This window comes from Hylobates moloch, unplaced genomic scaffold (assembly GCF_009828535.3).
Source record: "Hylobates moloch isolate HMO894 unplaced genomic scaffold, HMol_V3 SCAFFOLD_1, whole genome shotgun sequence".
Lineage (NCBI taxonomy): Eukaryota > Metazoa > Chordata > Mammalia > Primates > Hylobatidae > Hylobates > Hylobates moloch.
The window spans coordinates 33,633,997-33,655,243 of record NW_026652276.1 but is presented as its reverse complement, the minus strand read 5'-3'; the positions used below and the strand labels follow the sequence as shown (position 1 = coordinate 33,655,243).

The 21,247-nt window shown below is 37.9% G+C and overlaps 1 protein-coding gene across 3 annotated transcripts in view; it reads left to right on the top strand.

Annotated features, from left to right (window-relative positions):
- The window catches only part of PIKFYVE (phosphoinositide kinase, FYVE-type zinc finger containing), a 92,099-nt gene that overhangs the window by 46,761 nt on the left and 24,091 nt on the right, over positions 1-21,247 (top strand). For all 3 annotated transcript variants that reach the window (XM_058439047.1, XM_058439044.1, XM_058439043.1), the window contains 12 exons: positions 1,620-1,749; positions 2,518-2,698; positions 3,604-3,678; positions 5,989-6,096; positions 9,487-9,627; positions 10,257-10,383; positions 10,616-11,775; positions 13,532-13,632; positions 15,479-15,550; positions 16,155-16,326; positions 18,930-19,108; positions 20,914-21,027. In XM_058439047.1, coding sequence (XP_058295030.1) covers positions 1,620-1,749; positions 2,518-2,698; positions 3,604-3,678; positions 5,989-6,096; positions 9,487-9,627; positions 10,257-10,383; positions 10,616-11,775; positions 13,532-13,632; positions 15,479-15,550; positions 16,155-16,326; positions 18,930-19,108; positions 20,914-21,027 — 2,560 coding nt within the window. The remainder of the gene's footprint in view (positions 1-1,619; positions 1,750-2,517; positions 2,699-3,603; positions 3,679-5,988; positions 6,097-9,486; positions 9,628-10,256; positions 10,384-10,615; positions 11,776-13,531; positions 13,633-15,478; positions 15,551-16,154; positions 16,327-18,929; positions 19,109-20,913; positions 21,028-21,247) is intronic.

Here is a 21,247-nt window from a genome sequence, read left to right as displayed (position 1 = left end):
GGATGCTGCTTGCCCTCTGGAGTGAGGAAGAGAAGTAGGCAGTAGAGGATAAAGAACTAACTCTGCTGATGAATTTCTTTTGGACACAAAAGGAGAATAGAAAAGTATTAGCCTTCTCCTATTCCTTCCCTACTTAGCTTAGCTTCCTAAAGACATTCTTAGTTAGTCCATAGTACTCCACTGGTTAGGCCTCAGACAATGGGAGAAAATTTCCCTTCCTTCTTGGCTCCCAGGGTTTCAGATCAAAGAGAGAAGGCAAGCTGGTACAAGGAGGCCACTGCAGCTTATCTGATAGCTTGGCAATGCTTCTAAATTCACCTCCAAGCATCTGGTTCAGCTAGAAGTTTACAGAGTGGCCCTTTATGTAATTGAAATGCGCAGTTCTTGTACTTCACATGTCATGGACATATACTTTACTGTGTAATCTGCTGGGCTGTTTGGTGGAAGTTTTTTTGTTTGTTTGTTTTGCTTTTAAGAGGGGACAGGTTAGAGAATTTTTGTAAGCATTTCCCACTTCTTTTCTTTCCGCTTATTTGGTCAGATTATTCAACAATTATTTAGTGAACTTATTTTTTTGTTAAGCATTTATTATTTATTTTTTGTCTTAACTATTTTCATTCATTCTTTAAAAAATTTAAAGATTTTACACAAATTCTACATAAATGCTATTTACTATGTTTTAATATTTATGTTTTTGAGTCTGTCTTGCTAAAATTTTGTTTAAAAACCCCTGTGCCAATATCGAAAGAGAAACACTATTGAGGATTGTCTGAATAGACTTTCTACACTGTCATCTGTTGTTTTGTGATATCTGAGCTGAGCTTCTTTCTTGAAAATTCATCACCCACGCTATCATGTGTTCTTTTGCCAGCATTCAGATTTCTGTTAAATGCAGTTTTCAGTTTGTGATTTTTTTTTTTTTTTTTGAGATGGAGTCTTGCTCTGTCACTCAGGTTGGAGTGCAGTGGTGCGATCTTGGCTCACTGCAATCTCTGCCTCCTAGGTTCAGGTGATTCTCCTGCCTCAGCCTCCCTTGTAGCTGGGATTACAGGCGTCTGCCAACACGCCCAGCTAATTTTTGTGTTTTTAGTAGAGATGGGGTTTCGCCATGTTGGCCAGGCTGGTCTCCAACTCCTGACCTTAGGTGATCTGCCCACCTCAGCCTCCCAAAGTGTTGGAATTACAGGCGTGAGCTACCATGCGTGGCCCAGTTTGTGATTTTAAAGGGGAAATTAACACCCTCGTTTTTAAAAATTCAAAGGAGAAGCAAAAGTTTCATTTTATTTGCTTATCAGAAGCTGTGCTTATAATTATTGGCTTGAGAGTCTTAGTTGTGTACATTTGATTTTCACAGTTCTGTTTCTGATTTTGGCTCTTGCCAATTACTGCTCTTCTTAATTCTTGCATTTCTGTATTTTTAGTGTATTTTACGTATTTGTATGTATTTTCTTAGGCATTTTATTTATATGTTTATTACATGTTCTTGCCTTTTTACACCAATAATTTATGTTGGCTAACTTAAAACATTTATAAAGACAAAGGGCAATTTCTAAATATATGAGTAGATGGTATAAAACAGGACAATGAAGTAATAACTTCTTATTTTATATTGTACTTAGAATCCTTATTTAATCGTCGAGTAGAGGAAAAATCCAAAGAGCTGCCTTTCACACCTTTGGGCTGGCATCATAACAACCTGGAGCTCCTGAGGGAGGAGAATGGGGAGAAACAAGCCATGGAGAGGTTGCTGTAAGGCAATGAAATTTTTAATTTTAATTTTTCACTTTTATTATCTTCAGTGACTTGATAAACATATGCATCATTCCTCTTAAAAAGGGAGGTCTTTTTCTTTTTCCTTAGAAAGTAAAAAAATACTAAGATTACTTAGGAAATAAAGTCTATTTTGACTTGTGATTAAATTTCTTATAAAACCAAGAGCCCCAGCTGGGTGCGGTGGCTCACGCCTGTAATCCCAGCACTTTGGGAGGCTGAGGCGGGAGGATCACAAGGTCAGAAGGTCGAGACCAGCCTGGCCAACGTGGTAAAACCCCATCTCTACTAATAATACAAAAATTAGCCAGGCGTGGTGGCGCCGGCCTGTAATCCCAACTACTCGGAGGCTGAGACAGGAGGATTGCTTGAACTCAAGAGGCGGAGGTTGCAGTGAGCTGAGATCGCGCCACTGCACTCCAACCTAGGCAACAGAGCAAGACTTCGTCTCAGAGAAAAAAACAAAAACAAAAGCCCCAAACTATGCTTGTCTGTCCCCATTTTACGTGTTAAAATTTCATTTCAGTCAATTGCAGGGGACTTCTTAGTGGAAGGTATTCAGATTTCATTTATATGCAAAATCCTTAAGGTACAGATATAATGAAAGAATGATATTGACCTAGAAAATCTTATCTGTGAGCCATAATTGAAATGTTTATTTCTTTGTAGGCTGCTTGTTTTACCATCAGAATTATTGTCTATGGCAGTATTAACTATGCAAACTTCTTCCTTATAATATTTTTGTAGTTCAGCTAATCATAACCACATGATGGCACTACTCCAGCAGTTGCTCCATAGTGACTCACTGTCATCATCTTGGAGGGACATCATCGTGTCATTGGTCTGCCAGGTTGTTCAGACAGTCCGACCTGATGTCAAGAACCAGGATGATGACATGGATATCCGTCAGTTTGTCCACATCAAAAAAGTAAGCTCTGCTAATGTTTTACTAATGCTAGGAACTGATGAGGCAGGACTGATTGTAATTTTTGTCTTAATGGTAATCTGAAAAGAGTCATTACCCTGAGGGGTGCTAGGTGAAGAGTAGGAGGTTTTGCTGTCTGCTTTGTTTGTTAGCAGTGCACTTAGGAGTCGTGGAAGCCACGCATAGGAAGTGAGAGGTGAATGGAAAGGATGAGTTATATCGGAGATGAGTTGGGAACCCAAACAGATATAGGTTCTTCCTTTCTTGCTTCCTCTTCTTGACAAGTCAGCTATGAGAAAGCCTGTTCTCACAGATTGTGATCACTGTTCTGAGGAAAAGCAGTGGGTAATTTGCTTTATTTAGATCAAGCTTGTCCCACTCGTGGCCTGTGGGCTGCATGCAGCCCAAGACTGCTTTGAATCCGGCCCAACACCAATTCATAAACTTTCTTAAAACATTATGACATTTTTTGCGATTTTTTTTTTTAAGCTCATCAGCTATTATTAGTGTATTTTATGTGTGGCCCAATACAATTCTTCCAGTGAGGCCCAGGGAAGTCGAAAGATTGGACACCCCTAATTTAGATAGTAATGGAGTCCTGTGTGTGCTTTTTCCCAATGATATTTAACTTAAACAATAGTGTTAACTGCCACATGGCACTAGTTTATTCAGTCAGTGAGTACTTTAGAGTTCTAGTATAGTACATTAGAGAACAGGGGATGGGAAAACAGAGGCATACAGAGATGCCATTGATCATTGGTTGAAAGGAAGAATTGTTTCCTGAAATTTTTTATTCTTATTTGATTACATAATAGTTAAAAAAAATGGAAAGAAATAATAGTGTACATCTAACTAGATTCTAAGCATGTTATCATTGGATTTTATTGTTTTCTTAATTGTTCCATTAGATCCCAGGTGGAAAGAAGTTTGATTCTGTGGTTGTCAATGGCTTTGTTTGTACCAAGAACATTGCACATAAAAAGGTAATGTGATTCAGTTCAGCAGTGAAGTTCAGCAAACCATGGCTGTGTGCTTAGGTAACAAGTTGGGGCACCTTAGTCATGGAAGAAATGGACAATGGACAATGAAAGGCAGCTGTATCTGCCATAGGGGTGAAATTTGGTAGGTTCAGGGAAGATTTCCCAGAGCTGAGGATGAATGGATTAGAATTTGAATAATGGGAATTCACCAGACAGAAGGAGGAAGGAGGGAGGATCAGGCTTCTAGATTGACAGAATGATAAGATACTGGCATTATTTATCTCCTGATCCTGTTACATCTTAGGGAGACAGGGTTTCTCTGGTAGGCTGGAGTCCTTCCAGAGGCTTAGTATTCTAAAACTGATAGCTCTTCTAGTGTTCGGCTACAGAACCGTCAGTCTTCTTCTGTTATCCTTCTCACCTTATATCTTTGTAGCACTAGCACAAAGGAGTGGAGTGAGATAACCTGGGGTATTAAGGAGACTCTGAGCTCCTAAGGTGTAATATGGGCAATGTAGATGAAGCTGGAGGAAGCAGGCAAGGGCTTTGTATCTCATTAAAGGTCTTGAACTTTATTCTGAAATCTTTTGATTCTCAGTGTAGTGTACATACATTGAGATCACATGTGGACCTTTTAAAAATGTCTGTTCTTAGCCTAACCCCTAGAAATTCTCATTCAGTAGGTTAAGGGCAATGGGAGTGTATGGATGTTAGGGAAATGGTGGTACTGTATTTAAAGTAGGCACTAGGCCGAGTGTGTAATCCCAGCACTTTGGGAGGCCAAGGCTGGCGGCTTGCGGATCACGAGGTCAGGACTTTGAGACCAGCTTGGCCATATGGTGAAACCCCATCTCTACTAAAAATACAAAAATTAGCTGGCATGGTGGCGTGTGCCTGTAGTCTCAGCTACTCGGGAGGCTGAGGCAGAAGAATCTCTTGAACCTGGGAGGCGAAGGTTGCAGTGAGCCGAGATCACACCACTGCACTCCAGCCTGAGCAACAGAGCGAGACTCCATCTCAAAAAAAAAAAAAAAAAAAAAAGGCACTTCAGGTGTTTCCAGTGTCATTTGTTGATCCTTGCGTTTTGAGATACCATTGATCTATAGTAGTGTTCTCAAACCTTGCTGTGCTTCAGAATCACCAGGGGAAACATTCAAAACAGAGATACCCTGGCCCCACTTCTGGGGATACTGATTTTGTTATAGCGAGAGCTGAGGCAGATTTCTAGCCTGAGCAACCAGATGGATGAATTCTAGTCTCGTTTTCACTTTTTTCTAAGTTGAGCTTAATATAGTTTTTTTCTAAGGCATTAAGATTCTTGAAAATTATTAGTGACCATAGATAAAGAAAAATATTCTTGGCTTCAGTTTTGTACTTATCGCATATTTGATTGCAATAATTCCACATCAGTCGATATTTCTACACAGAGTCTTACTAAAACCACACATTACCCATTAAAGGAGAACTTTAAACCAAATTAAATGATATTTGTTGAATTAAGAGGTAAATATGTTGTGCCTTCTCAGAAAGTGAGGAAAATTTGTATGTGGGTGTGGTGGAAACATATGCATGAATGACTGTCTTGCCCCACTGATTAGAGATAGTCCTAGATTTGTAGTTGCTAAAAAGAGTCCTGAATTGAGTTTCCCAGCTGGTGAGTCACTGTTTTCGGAACTGTTTGCCAGTTTGGGGTCCATAAACTTGGTCAGCCTGAAACCTCAATTGCTATTCTGCCTGTGGCTTTAAGCACACGGTTAGGGTATATTATTTGAGTCTCTGCTTCTTGAGATGCTTTCAGATTTTCTTTTTGAACTTCATGTTACCTATTTCAGCTTGCCACCTTAATGATTGTTTGGAAATTTATTCTATTAGCAATATGTTCAGGAGGCATTTTAATTCTTTTCTCCCTCTTCTCTTGAATTTTAGAAAGACTAAAATATGCTTTTAAAGTTGCTTATTTCTTGGAGTTTGTGAAGTAACCTGTCATTAAATACTGCTCCCTCCGTGCACACTCAGGGCATGATGTCTCTTCTTACAACATCAGAAATAAAAAAAAAAAGTTAAAGAGTATAGAAGATCAAAGTAGTATTAAAGAAAAGCCATTTTTTGAAGAATTTTGCATTGTTCTGAACATATTATTTGCTTTGAAAAAATTTAATACCGTTAAAGAGCTAAATGAGAGTATATTAATACTAATATGAGATACATTAAGTTAGTAGGAATTATGAACAATATAGATTTAAAGTTATAATTAAAGGAGGGCTGTAAAATGCAAACCTTTAAACACTTTAACAAACTGTTCATTTTTTGTAGATGAATTCTTGTATTAAAAACCCCAAAATTCTTCTGTTGAAGTGTTCCATTGAGTATCTCTACAGAGAAGAAACTAAGTTTACTTGCATTGATCCTATTGTGCTTCAGGTAAGAATTTACTACTGAAAATAATAATTTGGAGGGATGTTTGCGTACCATGATGCTTATAAACTCTTAATGATTTTGACTTAATTCTAGCTAATTAAATTGGATAGGCAAACTTGATAGCTTACCAAAACCTGTCACTCATTATTTTTAAAGTTTCAAAGTGTTAAAGGTAACGTGTGACTGTTCAAGGATATAAGGAAGAAAAAGTGAAAATCCAAATACTAATTTCCCTTTCCCACTTAATCCGCTGATTTACTGTGGGAATTTCTCAAACTTACCAGATTTCTAATGGCATCTCTGGTTTGTAATACAGTCTATGCTACTAAAACACATTTCTAGAACACCAATTAGCTTATATGTAGTTGGCAAACAGAATAATGTTAGATGGAAGTTGTGTTGGTTTCTTAGTGGTATTTCCTAAGCAAGGAGGCCCAGAATAGCTGCAGTAGGTTATAACCCTCAGCCGGAAAGGAAAACAGTCTCAGCTCAGCTGCTACACAGGCAGAAACCCTTCCAGCTCTATTTTAAGAAAGGAAAAGTGAGCTTTTGCTTGCAGGGCTCTCTCCCCAGGGAGACACACCCACATCTCTGTGTGGTTCTTGGTAGCTTTACTGCTCAGAACTCCATTTCAAGTTGTAGCATTGCAATAGTTTTTGTGCATTTAATTTCACTTGAGGCAGCCTCATGCCATATGAAGCTCTCTGCCTGGGCGCTCCATGATTCCTCTTAAGGTACCAATTATTATCTTTGTTAGTGCTGAAGGTATAAAGTTGCATAGGTTTTAAGTTTTCTGCCCCAACTCCTTTTCTCCCATAAATGCTGTTAATTTTACTTTGTGGTCATTCAAAATGGAAGCTTTTTAGGAATGTGTATATTATATTATAGTGGAAACACTTACACTGGGTTCCAGAAACATTTAGGAAAAGCATTACTTGAAAATTCCTAGGTAAATATATTTTTTTCAAGAGTGGTAGGAGCGATCACTTTTGTACTGATTTCCTAGATAACAATAAGAGAAAATGAGTTGTAGTAAAAGGGACAGTGCTTTATAAAACTCTGCTGTATTACTTAAGAACTCTGTGACCTGGGGCTGTTTTCTCTTTGGAATTCAGCTATACTGTCAGTAAAAATGATGGGTTTTGACTAGACATTTTAGTAGAGAACTCTGAAGGAATAAAGGGAAATACTTCTTTTTTCTTTTTCTTTCTTTTCTTTTCTTTTCTTTTTTTTTGAGATGAAGTCTCGCTCTTGTCCTCCAGGCTGGAGTGCAATGGTGCGATCTTGGCTCACTGAAACCCCTGCCTGCCGGGTTCAAGCTATTCTTCTGCCTCAGCCTCTCGAGTAGCTGGGATTACAGGTGCCTGCCACCACGCCTGGCTAATTTTTGTATTTTTTAGTAGAGACAGGGTTTCATCATGTTGGCCAGGCTGGTTTCGAGCTCCAGACGTCAGGTGATCCGCCCGAGGCGTCCCAAAATGCTGGGATTACAGGCATGAGCCACAATATTCATTTCTTTTGAAATTAAGCCTTTGTGATAAAATTCTGTTAGCATTATGTTTGAGATCTTCAACTGTAGCTGTTGTAGGTACTAGAACAGCTAGATCTAGAACTGTAGCTGTTCTAGGTAGGATCTGTTGGGAAATTGGAATTAGGAAGTAGCTGAAATAGCATCTGTTAGAGTTATTTATTCAGAGATCCAGGAACAGGGATAACTCATGTTGGTTTCAGAATGTAGAGGAGAGAATTCATAACCATATTAAAACAACTTAGGGAATGGGCACAGTGGCTGACACTGGTGATTACACTTTTGGAGCTGAAGGCAGGAGGATTGCTTGAGGCCAGGAGTTCAAGACCAGCCTGGGTAACATAGTGACACTCTGTTTCTACAAAAAATAGAAAAAATTAGGCAGGCATGGTGGTGTGTGCCTATAGTCCTAGAAGAGTGAAGCAGGAGGATTGCTTGAGCCCAGGACTTTGAGGTCACAGTGAGCTATGATGGCACCTCTTGCACTCCAGCCTGGGTAACAGAATGAGACCCTGTCTCTTAAAAAAAACAACAACAAAAACTTAGAAATTGCTTTTATTTTGGGAGTTGTGAGGTTAGGTTTTTTGTTGTTCTTGTTTTTTTTAACCTCTGAACTCGCTAATTGGATTCTTGGCTTTTAAATTAATAATTGAAAAATCTTTCAAGGAAAGTTAGTTGGAGAATGGAATTTCTCCTCAAACTCTTGTCAGCATAATCAAGTTTAGAATGATGAATGAGATTCTTACTGTGTTTGAATTAATTTGCTTACAGACTTATTTGTGGATGAAGAAAATTTAGGCTAAGATTGATAATAGTCAAGCTATCTTGATATATGTATATATTTTATTATACTTTAAGTTCTAGGGTACATATGCACAATGTGCAGGTTTGTTACATATGTATACATATGCCATGTTTGTGTGCTGCACCCATTAACTCGTCATTTACATTAGGTATATCTCCTAATGCTATTCCCTCCCCCTCCCCCCACCCCATGACAGGCCCCCGTGTGTGATGTTCCCCTTCCTGTGTCCAAGTGTTCTCATTGTTCAATTCCCACCTATGAGTGAGAACATGCGGTGTTTGGTTTTTCGTCCTTGTGATAGTTTGCTGAAAATGATGGTTTCCAGCTTCATCCATGTCTCTACAAAGGACATGAACTCATCCTTTTTTTATGGCTGCATAGTATTCCATGGTGTGTATGTGCCACATTTTCTTAATCCAGTCTGTCATTGACGGACATTTGGGTTGGTTCCAAGTCTTTGCTATTGTGAATAGTGTCGCAATAAACATACGTGTGCATGTGTCTTTATAGCAGCATGATTTATCATCCTTTGGGTATATACCCAGTAATGGGATGGCTGGGTCAAATGGCATTTCTAGTTCTAGATCCTTGAGGAATCACCACACTGTCTTCCACAATGGTTGAACTAGTTTACAGTCCCACCAACAGTTTAAAAGTGTTCCTATTTCTTCACATCCTCTCCAGCACCTATTGTTTCCTGACTTTTTAATGATGGCCATTCTAACTGGTGTGAGATAGTATCTCATTGTGGTTTTGATTTGCATTTTTCTGATGGCCAGTGATCATGAGCATTTTTTCATGTGTCTGTTGGGTGCATAAATGTCTTCTTCTGAGAAGTGTCTGTTCGTATGCTTTGCCCACTTTTTGATGGGTTTGTTTGTTTTTTTGTTGTAAATTTGTTTGAGTTTTTTGTAGATTCTGGATATTAGCCCTTTGGCAGATGAGTAGATTGCAAAAATTTTCTCCCATTCTGTAGGTTGCCTGTTCACTCTGATGATATTTTAATATGTCCAGATACTGCATTTTACCAGGCATAATATTTCTGATTTATCTTACTTAGGAAAGGGAATTCTTGAAGAATTATGTCCAGCGAATAGTTGATGTTCGACCCACCTTGGTTCTAGTTGAGAAAACAGTGTCTCGGATTGCGCAGGACATGTTATTGGAACATGGCATTACTTTGGTCATTAATGTAAAGTCAGTGAGTGTTTTTAATTTTCTATTTTATTTAAAAAAAAATCACAGCTTTTAAATTTATATGCACATATGGTAGGTATACAAGAATCTTTTTTTCTTTGCTGTTCTATTTGTATTGAAAGTGGGACAGAAGATATGGCACCTATTTCATTAAGATTGAGAATTTCAGACTGGAACTGGAAGTAAGTGTAATTGATTATTTAATACTTATTGGTGTCTACAAGACCAAAAGTGAAATGGAAATTAGTTAATCACTAGGTATTTGTTGATCCTTTGTTTTTGTTGGAGAATTGTTCAAGCAGAAAATGTTCTCTCCCTTGAAATGTTTACCCTGTGCAGAACAGGGGCCAATTCTAGGAAGTTGTTTTTCTCCCCACAGTATCTTGTGGTAATCCATGGTGCTTAAGTGCATTTTTATAATGTTATTAATATGAGTAAGGTTTCAGTGGGCATATATTGATTACTAAGCAACTAAGTGTAGAAGAATCTGGAATAAAAAAACTCATCATATATTTATTAAAAAGGAAATTTGTGAATGTTATTTTTTAATTTCTCCATTACTTTTCCAGATTAAATTTACAAAGATTTTTATTCTTCTCTAGTTTTGTAATATAATGTTTTTCTGTTTTGTAGCAAGTTTTGGAACGAATCAGTCGAATGACCCAAGGTGATTTAGTGATGTCAATGGACCAGCTGCTTACAAAACCACACCTGGGCACTTGTCACAAATTTTATATGCAGATATTTCAGTTGCCTACTGGTGAGTGATCTTTAGCATAGATTGACCTGAGGAAAAGAGTTAACTTATCACTACTACAATGTTTACTTACTAGGAAATACCTATTAATAGTGGGTAAGTGAGGATAGGCAACTGTGGTCTTATTCATGTAAGAGTTTTTCTTTTACAGATGTTAAGAGAGTGAATTAATTCTATTTGGACTTCTGGATTGCCACCTCCACCATCTTAACTTTCTGTTTGTTTTTATTTGTAGAACAAACCAAGACGCTGATGTTTTTTGAAGGTTGTCCGCAGCACTTAGGCTGTACAATCAAGCTAAGAGGAGGCTCTGATTATGAGCTGGCTCGAGTTAAGGAGATCCTAATATTTATGATCTGTGTTGCTTATCATTCTCAACTAGAAATATCCTTTCTCATGGATGAATTTGCTATGCCTCCCACATTAATGCAAAACCCTTCATTCCATTCCCGGTTTGAGGGACGAGGGCATGAGGGGGCTGTCCAAGAGCAGTACAGTGGAGGTTCCCTCCCCTGGGATCCCGACATCCCTCCTGAGTCTCTGCCCTGTGATGATAGCAGTTTGCTGGAATCGAGGATTGTGTTTGAGAAGGGTGAGCAGGAAAATAAAAATCTTCCACAGGCTGTTGCCTCCGTGAAGCATCAAGAACATAGCACAACAGCTTGCCCGGCGGGTCTCCCTTGTGCTTTCTTTGCACCTGTACCGGAATCATTGTTGCCACTCCCTGTGGATGACCAACAAGATGCTTTAGGCAGCGAGCAGCCGGAGAGTTTGCAGCAAACGGTTGTGCTGCAGGATCCCAAAAGCCAGATAAGAGCCTTTAGAGACCCTCTACAGGATGACACTGGATTATATGTTACTGAGGAAGTCACCTCCTCTGAAGATAAACGAAAGACTTATTCTTTGGCCTTTAAGCAGGAATTAAAAGATGTGATCCTCTGTATCTCCCCAGTAATCACATTCCGAGAACCCTTTCTTTTAACTGAAAAGGGGATGAGATGCTCTACCCGAGATTATTTTGCAGAGCAGGTTTACTGGTCTCCTCTCCTCAATAAAGAATTCAAAGAAATGGAGAACAGGAGGAAGAAACAGCTGCTCAGGGATCTCTCTGGACTTCAGGGCATGAATGGAAGTATTCAGGCCAAGTCTATTCAAGTCTTACCCTCACATGAGCTAGTGAGCACTAGAATTGCTGAGCATCTGGGCGATAGCCAGAGCTTGGGTAGAATGCTGGCCGATTATCGAGCCAGAGGAGGAAGAATTCAGCCCAAAAATTCAGACCCTTTTGCTCATTCAAAGGATGCATCAAGTACTTCAAGTGGCAAATCAGGAAGCAAAAACGAGGGTGATGAAGAGAGAGGGCTTATTCTGAGTGATGCTGTGTGGTCAACAAAGGTGAGCCAGACCACTTTTTGATGCTCCTGTGCATTTAGGATGTGTTGAATGACTCCTCAAAGGCAGGCTAAAAAAATCAGTTTGGCAGACTGCATGCAGATTTGTGAAATATTTCTTCTCCTATGCTATTTTTGTTTTTGTCTTGAGTCTGCTGGCTTATGTGTTACTTTAATATGTATGAAGCAGAATTGTAATGAAACTGGGTTTCAGGGTTTTAAGATGAGCTTGTAGTAAGCTAGGAAGATCCCTGAAGTAAGGGGAAATGTGGAGCTGCTTAAAATTTCTGACAACATGACTTGGATGTGGTATGATAATCCTGGATCCTTGTGTCAGGGAGTGAGAGATGGAGGCTTATTGTAGGAAATAGATGTGTTTTTAAAAAAAAGTTAGCAGGAAATATATTTGTTTTCTAAAAAAAAGTTAGCTCTTTTTTTTTTTTTAACGTAAAACATTTTACCTTGTTATTTAACTACGACAGTGACCTTTTTCTTTTTAGGCATAAATTGAGAGCAAATTAAGGTTTATAGATCCATTATTGATAATGGTAGCAATAAAACTAATTAACAAATCCATTGCTAGATGAGGAAATGCAATTGTTTAATAAAACGAAAAGATGTCCAATTTTGCCAGTAGTCAAGGAAGTGCTAAATAGTATATGTTCAATTTCACTAGTAGTCAAGGAAGTGCTAAATAATAGTGGTGCTAAATAATTTTTTATTTGTGAGATTGACAAAAAGGAAAGTCATAAAAGACCCATGGTTAATGATGGCATGGAAAAACACCTTTCATAAATTTTATGTAAGTTTATACAAATGTAGGTATATGTACATTTGTATAAATTTATAGAAAGTGATAGGAAAGTCTCTATTAATTTACACATACATGTATATACCTTTGACCCAGGACTCCAGCTTTTTATAATCCTGCAGAAATAATTAAGTATGCTTATATAAGGGTGCTTGCATTTTGTAAGAATATATGTACAAAGATGTTTATTGATACAGTTTAAGGATGAGCAGGATCTCAAGTCATTTAATGACTTGGATAAAGCCCATGATATATTTTAAGTGTTAAAAAGCAAATTGTGTTTTGATATGTGTTGCATTATTCCATATTTATAAAAACAAAACCCCGTGTGTGTACTTAGGTAGGAAGTGATGTGTGTATGTGGGACAGGTATGTAAACTAGCAAAAAGAATAGATATTTTAAAACCACAGAGTCAAACTGCTCAGCTTAGGAGGTGGAGTAGAATCATAGGAGGAGCAGTTTTGTGTATTTTATGAACTTCTTCATATGCTTCTATACTATTTCAGTTTTAACAGAGAGCTGGTTTTACCTTTCTAATGATAAAAAACAGCCATAAGCACAGATAAATAAACACTTTAGAATTTAGATTTCTGGGTGTCTCAGATTGATGTTATATCCCATCAGTTCAGACTATTAAATATGGATATATTTAATTAATTTTTCTTCCAAATAATTTAGTGCAGTTGTGTAAAATAAAGAGTAAGTTAAGAAAACAAGCTATCTAGACATTGTTTTGTATTTTTAAGTTTAATTGAAACTTTTTGGGTTGTCTTTTCTCAAAAACCAACTGCCCTTCTTCCTTATATTTAGTTTCCTGTAGTTTAAATCTTGACCAGGGCCCCTATAGTGGTAATTGGAGGCTTTACAAATAGAGTGGAGTGTGTTTGGTGCATTGGGGTTGAATGTGGTTGCCGTCACTTGCTCATCCATTCATTCCTTCTTTTTCAGGTGGACTGTCTGAATCCCATTAACCACCAGAGACTTTGTGTGCTCTTCAGCAGCTCTTCTGCCCAGTCCAGCAATGCTCCTAGTGCCTGTGTCAGTCCTTGGTAGGATTCTTTTCCCCCTACACTATTCCACTTAAGAACAGAATTCCAGCAATTAAAAAAAAACAAAAACAGTCATTAGGACCTGTATTTAGGTACACAGCACACTACTGGTCATATATGAATTGATAGAACTTTTAAACTTGTGAAGTAAATATGAAAATACATGTTTGTTCATGAGTAGAAGTAAATGAGAGTACATTAAGAGTGAGGGATAGAAGAGGAATTTGTATTGGTTGACTTTCCCTTATCTGAAATGCTTGGGACCAGAAGTGTTTTGGATTTAATATTTTTTCAAATTTGGAAATATTTGTATATACTTAATGAGTTATCTTGGGGATGGGACCCAAGTCTAAACATGAAATTCATTTGTGCTTCATATACACCTTGTACATGTAGCCTGAAGTTAATTTTATATAAAATTTGTAATAATTTTATGTATAAAACAAAGTTTGTATACATTGAACCACCAGAAGGCAAAGGTTTCAGTTGTGGAATTTCCCACTTGTGGTATCATATCAGGACTCAAAAAGTTTCAGATTTTGGAGCATTTTGGATTTTGAATTTTCAGATTAGGGATGCCCAACCTGTACTTAAAAAAGTAAGAAAGTTGACACACAGGCCGGGCGCGGTGGCTCACGCTTGTAATCCCAGCACTTTGGGAGGCCGAGGTGGGCTGATCACGAGGTCAGGAGATCGAGACCATGGTGAAACCCCGTCTCTACTAAAAATAAAAAAAAATTAGCCGGGCGTGGTGGCGGGCGCCTGTAGTCCCAGCTACTCGGAGAAGCTGAGGCAGGAGAATGGCGTGAACTCGGGAGGCGGAGCTTGCAGTGAGCCGAGATTGCGCCACTGCACTCCAGCCTGGGTGACAGAGCGAGACTCCGTCTCAAAAAAAAAAAAGTTGACACACAAAAAGCTTGTTTATAAGCATTTTGATGATAGTATGTACAATTTAGGCAGGTTTTCCTTCAGGCATAATTTTTATAAAAGCAGTCAACCTTTTGCTTTATTAGTGGGTTTTAGTCTAAAACTTAAGTAGATTGATAGAAACTGAAATACATTTTATGTTTTAAATTTTTTTTTCAGATTATTGTCACAAAAACCTCACACAGACGTACATAGCCTTACATTACATAGTTCACCTTTAGTTTTAAAAGTACTATGGAACATAACTTCTTTTTTGGGGGCACTGTTTCCATGCCAAAACATATTCTGTGTTTTAATTTTAGATACCTGAAACACTTATTTCCAGCAGTGAGCCCATGGGTTCTTCTAGTAGTATAGCTTCAGCAGGCAGACTTGGGACTGGCAGAACCCATGGGAATTTTCTCTGGGAGTTTATATATAGGTCAAGGCTTGAATAAGATGTGGATTTCGACAGTTATATAGCCAAACTGTCTTGTGAGCATTTATAGGTTAGATAAAAAGTTAGAAACTGGCATTTTAGCAAGAACTGCTGTTTTCCATAATCAGTAAAGGCATGGACAAGAGAGTAGGAGACCAGAGTCACACCTTGTGCTGACAGGGCTTAAGCCTTTGTAAAGGAAACCTTTACCTCTTCTTAACTCAGATCAGTTTTACTAAATTAATATTATAGTTTATGCATCCTCATTAGTTTCATAAGATACTAGTGGATTGGGAGTGAAAAAGGTGCTTTAGTGTGGCAAGTCTAAACTTGTTTTATTGGATGAGCTAAAACCTGTTTCATAACAACAAAGAACATTACCTGCTTTCATACTTCATTGTAAGTACCATACATTTAATAGGTAATCACAGTTTGTGGTCTCATGAAATGTCTCTGGTGCATGGTAATTCTTATGTTTCTAAGAGATGGTCTCTTCTTTAGGATTGTAACAATGGAATTTTATGGAAAGAATGATCTTACATTAGGAATATTTTTAGAGAGATACTGTTTCAGGTAAGAACATATGTCTTCCTTCTGTTCCATTACACATTTTTGATGCTCAAAATTTCAACCTAAAACGTAAACATGAGTTTCATGTCAAGTGACTGTTACATGATCCTCACTTTCATAGTGTGTATCAGAGTATATCATTCAAAGAAGTAATCTATTTCATATTTAAACTGAGATCTCGTATCCAGAAGGTTCCTCATATCTGCCCATCTAATTACCCTACCATCAACATTTTTCGGATACCTGTTTTTTTACAGTGATTCAAATGAGAGGTAAAATGTTGGAATCATCTAGACCTCAGTTTAAGTCTTAGCATCATCACTCGCCACTTACATGACAAAGCACTTTACTAGTCCCCTTTATAGGGAATAACAATCCCTAGAATTGTCAGAAGGTAAAAGGAAATGTTTTAAAATTGTTTGGCAAATAGAAGGTGTTTAACAAATGGAAACTATCACCATGCTGTAGCTGAAGATGATGTTCAGCTGCAGGCTCAGAGCAGCATGAGTACCTTGTGGAGATTGTCCACTAGTCAGGCTGCACTTTGACAGTGGTTCTGATTTCTGTTTCATGCTTAATGTGAGAAGGGTTCTTTTGTTTGTCAAAGGCCTTCTTATCAGTGTCCAAGCATGTTCTGTGATACCCCCATGGTACATCATATTCGTCGCTTTGTTCATGGCCAAGGCTGTGTGCAGATAATCCTGAAGGAGTTGGATTCTCCAGTACCTGGATATCAGCATACAATTCTTACATATTCCTGGTGTAGAATCTGCAAACAGGTAAATAGACCCTATTGCTGTATTTTGTTTGCCATTTATTTCTTTATTTGTATGGTTTTTTTTTTTTTCTAAGGAGAAGGTTTCCTGTATGGTATTGGATTCGTTATTTGTTATAGAGCTCTGTTTGTCATTGTTATTTTACCTTCCAGTGCTGTATGTTCAATCCAGTATTCGTTTTTTGAAGATCCCATCTTAGGAATGTATCAGTCACTAAATAAATACAAGTGCCTTACACAGTAAAGTATCTTGAGGTTGTATCTTGACATATCTCAATTTTGTTTGTTTATTCATTCAACAAACATTTAGCACCATTTATGTGCCAGATACTGTGCTGGGCCCTAGGAATGAAAAAAAGAATAAGGAATGACTTCTGTTCTCTAGGGGAGGAGACAGACTTGTAAAGCAATAACTGCAGTATATTAGGATATTTGTATAATAAATTTGAGCCTATATCAGCATTTCTATTCACATACAGATGAGACCATGTTGAAATTGATCTCTACTGGTTTTTATGCATGTTCTTGAGAAAAGGACATGTGTTTTGTTTCTTCTTTATGCCTTTCTTTACTTTTCTAACTCTGGGGCAGAAATTTAGTGCCAATATTGTGTTTTTTTTAAATATATGATTTTTATCCAGACTGCTTGCAATCTGGATAAAATGTTCCAAATTTAACTTATTACCTTAATTAGGTTATTTCTTTTTTTTTTTTTTTTGAGACGGAGTCTTGCTCTATCGCCCAGTCTGGAGTGCAGTCGTGTGATCTCTGCTCACTGCAAACTCTGTCTCCTGAGTTCAAGCTATTCTCCTGCCTCAGTCTCTGGAGTAGCTGGGACTACAGGCGTGTGCCACTATGCCCAGCTAATTTTTGTATTTTTAATAGAGAGAAGGTTTCACTACATTAGCCAGGCTGGTCTCAAACTCCTGACCTCGGGTGATCCACCCACCTCGGCCTCCCAAAGTGTTGAGATTACAGGCATGAGCCACAGCGCCTGGCCTTAATTGGGTTATTTCAAAGTGTGCTTTTGGAAGGCACATATGGGAATTACATATAAAATAATAGCATGACCTACATTAATCAGTGGTAGAGAAGGGCAAAATCAAAGTTGCACCTGCAGCAGCAAACATACAGACATAAAATTATTTCTAGCAATTCTTGGTCTTAGTTTCATACTTATTCTTACCGACTTTAGTTCCTATTAGTTAGCTGGTAATAGTTTGTTGTAGAATATGTTAACTGGGTAGACTGACCAATGAATAGCTTAAATTTGATCTTTATGACTTACATGCTTTGCTATATGCACTTTATTTTAAAACAAAAACTTCTACTTTTTTATGCTAGAAAGGAAAAGGTAAGTTTTGTTACACTAAAATGAAAAACTTACAGTGTCAAGGAAAAATACAACATATATGACTAAACATAAATATATGTAATATCAAATTTCTATAAGCCATGATAATAGAAAAATGGGCAGAGGACATGACAATGCAATTTAATGCAAATGGTTACTTAACAAATAACAAATAAATGTTATTCATTAGTAGTCAGATAAGCGTAAATCAGTAAAATCTCTTTAAAATTTTTCCTTTAGGAGATTACATTTCAAAAATTTCAATTCTAATTCCTAGGATTGGGTAAGAAAGTGGGGGAAATTGATATTCTTAAATATTGTTGGAGACTGTATACACTGGTGCACTTGTTTTGGAAGACAATGTGGCAAAAATTATCAAAGATCATATAAATGTTTATGCCCTTTGACTTACCAGTTCCCACCTTTATTAATTTATCCCACAGGAATAATTGTGGATATTTGTAGAAAAACTTGTAATGTCTTAAAGGCACATCAGTAAGGATTGGTTAAATACGTGTCCAGATACTCCAAAGCCATTTGAAAAGTTGTTCAAGAATATTTTATGTGGGAAAATATTCACGATATATTGCTAAGTAAAAGATTATGAAACTATAGCAGCTTTTATTTACAAATATACTGGCTGTGTGCGTGTCCATGTATGTATGTGTATATGTATGTGTGTGTGTGTGTGTGTGTGTATATATATATATATATATAAATACATCAAAAGTAAACATATACTAGTATATTAATGTTGTTGGTGGGTTTATTGATGATGCTGCTCTCCTCCACCACCCCCAAGTCCACCCACCTTTGAACTTTCTCATTCTTTTCCCAGTTTTCTGCAGTCAGTATATATTAGGTTTGTATTAGAAAAGAAAATGTTGGCCGGGTGTGGTGGCTCACCTGTAATCCCAGCACTTCGGGAGGCTGAGGCAGATGGATCACGAGGTCAGGAAATCGAGACCACCCTGGCTAACATCGTGAAACCCTGTCTCTACTAAAAATACAAAAAATTAGCCGGGCGTGGTGGCACGTGCCTGCAGTCGCAGCTACTCAGGAGGCTGAGGCAGAAGAATGGCGTGAACCCGGGAGGTGGAGCTTGCAGTGAGCCAAGATCGTGCCACTGCACTCCAGCCTGGGCGACAGAGCGAGACTCCGTCTCAAAAGAAAAGAAAAGAAAAGAAAATGTTATTTTTTGAAAAAGAGATTCTCAATATGTGATTAGGTAAACTATTTTTGCTGAATTCCAGGTAACACCAGTTGTTGCTCTTTCCAATGAGTCCTGGTCTATGTCATTTGCAAAATACCTTGAACTTAGGTTTTATGGGCACCAGTATACTCGCAGAGCCAACGCTGAGCCCTGTGGTCACTCCATCCATCATGATTATCACCAGTATTTCTCCTATAACCAGATGGTGGCGTCTTTCAGGTAAGAAATCCTAGGAATCTTGTGCGTGATCTCAGATATCATAATCCCTTAAGAATTTTTTAACATTTTCACTGTTACTAGATTGAATTAATTTGTGGGATTCCCCATTTCTACCCTTATAAATGCAGAGGACCAGACTGTATTAAGAGCTTTCAGTATTATTTTATTTACTCTTTACCCTATGAAATACTTCTTATTATCCTCACTTACAGAGCTTACTATCATTCACTTACAGAGCTCTCAAGTGATGGAGTAATGATTTGAACCTTGGTAGATCTACTACCAGCCTCACTTTTTAAAAAAAAAATTTAATATAAAAATTTTAGAAAAGTGTGAGACAGGATCTCACTGTTACCCAGGCTGGTCTTGAATTGTGCTCAAGTGATTCTTCTGCCTCGGCCTTTCAAAGTGTGGGGATTAGAAGTGTGAGCCACCGTGTCGGGCCCTGGCCTAACTCTTAACCATTGTTTTGGCATCTGATGGCATCTGAAAGTCTGTCAGAATTTTTGCCAAGACATTAACCATCAGAAGGATAATCACATATTTCTGATAGAGCTAAAAGTCTGTGTTCAAAGAATTGATAGTTGCCATTGTGGTATTAAATAATTTGAGAAAGCCTTCAGGTTCTGCCTTCAAAATATATCCAGAGTCTGAGCACTTTTTACCACCTCTACCACTACCACTTTGGGCTGAGCCTCTGTTATCTTTCACCTGGATTATTGTAGTAGCCTTAGCCAGTCTCCCTTTGGCCTTGTCCCTTTAGCCTCTTCTCAACACAGCAGTCAGAGTGGTTCTGTTAAGGGGCAATCAGCTAAGGCCACTCCTCTGCTCTACACACTCCAAAGGGTGTCTGTTTCACCCGGAGTGAAAGCCAAAGTCCATTTACTGGCCTTTAATCTACCTGCACTGGCTGCCCAGGACCTCTCTGCTCTTACCTCCTACTACTCTCTCTTCACTCATCCTACTGCTGCCCCGCTGGCCTCCTGACTGGGCCTCAGGCGTGTCAGGTAGGTTGCTGCCTGGGAGCCTTGTACTTGTTCTTCCCTCTCTGAATTGCTCATTCCCCAGATATCTGCTTGTTGCTTCCTTGCGTCTTACAAGTCTTTGCTCACGTTTCACCTGCCCTGACACTCCCCGATCCTAGCACTCTGCTTCTCTTTCTTGCTATATTTTTCTCCATAGTACTGAACATCTGATATGTATTTTGTTTGTTACCTGAATCTTGTTTTTCCTGAATTGTGAGAACAGGAATTGTTAGTGTTATATCCTCAGCACCTAAAACTGTCTGGCACATAATAGACCCTCAGGAGATATTTGCTAATTAGAGCTTATTTCCTTTTTTAAGCAAGAGCTTTTAACCGTGCATGTAGGGCCTTGCAGGGGAGTGGGGTTGTAGCATTTATTAGTCAATATAAACCCGCAGGTGGAAAGGAAACAAAAGACTCATGAAGAATCTTCAGGAGCTGGAAAGTAATGAATACCTACAATTAGATGTAGGTATTTTAGTTTCCTTATTAATAGGGATGGTTTATAGCAATCGTTTTTGGTTACAGCAGGTAAGGATAACTTCAAGGGATAAATGATGGTACTACAGCGTAATGAAAGATAAAACAAAATCCCTCCAGAATTGGGGAGGATATTTATTGTAATGGCTAAAAATTATTTTTGTGATTGTTTTAAAATGCCATTTTATATTAACTTTTTCTCTTATGCCTCATAGGATTTAGTTGAACATCATGATACAGCTCTATTCAAGGTATTAAACTATTTTTCATTTTCTATTGGTCCTTGTATTTTCTTCTCAGTTATTCTCCCATTCGACTTCTTGAAGTATGTGTTCCACTCCCCAAAATATTCATTAAGCGTCAGGCCCCATTAAAAATGTCCCTTCTTCAGGATCTGAAGGACTTCTTTCAAAAGTAAGTTCAGTTTCTTTTATCATCTTCTTTTGTTTATTTACAGCTATTTTAAAGTATCAGATTTGTTCATTTTACTTTCTTTGAAAATGTAAATTTTCTAATTGTATGCTATGCATGCTTGCTGTACAAAAAGAAAATTGTAGACGCTATGGAAAGATAATAAAAAAGAAGCCAAACTCTTTTAGACATAACAACTTAAAATTTTTTTTTTTTTTTTTTT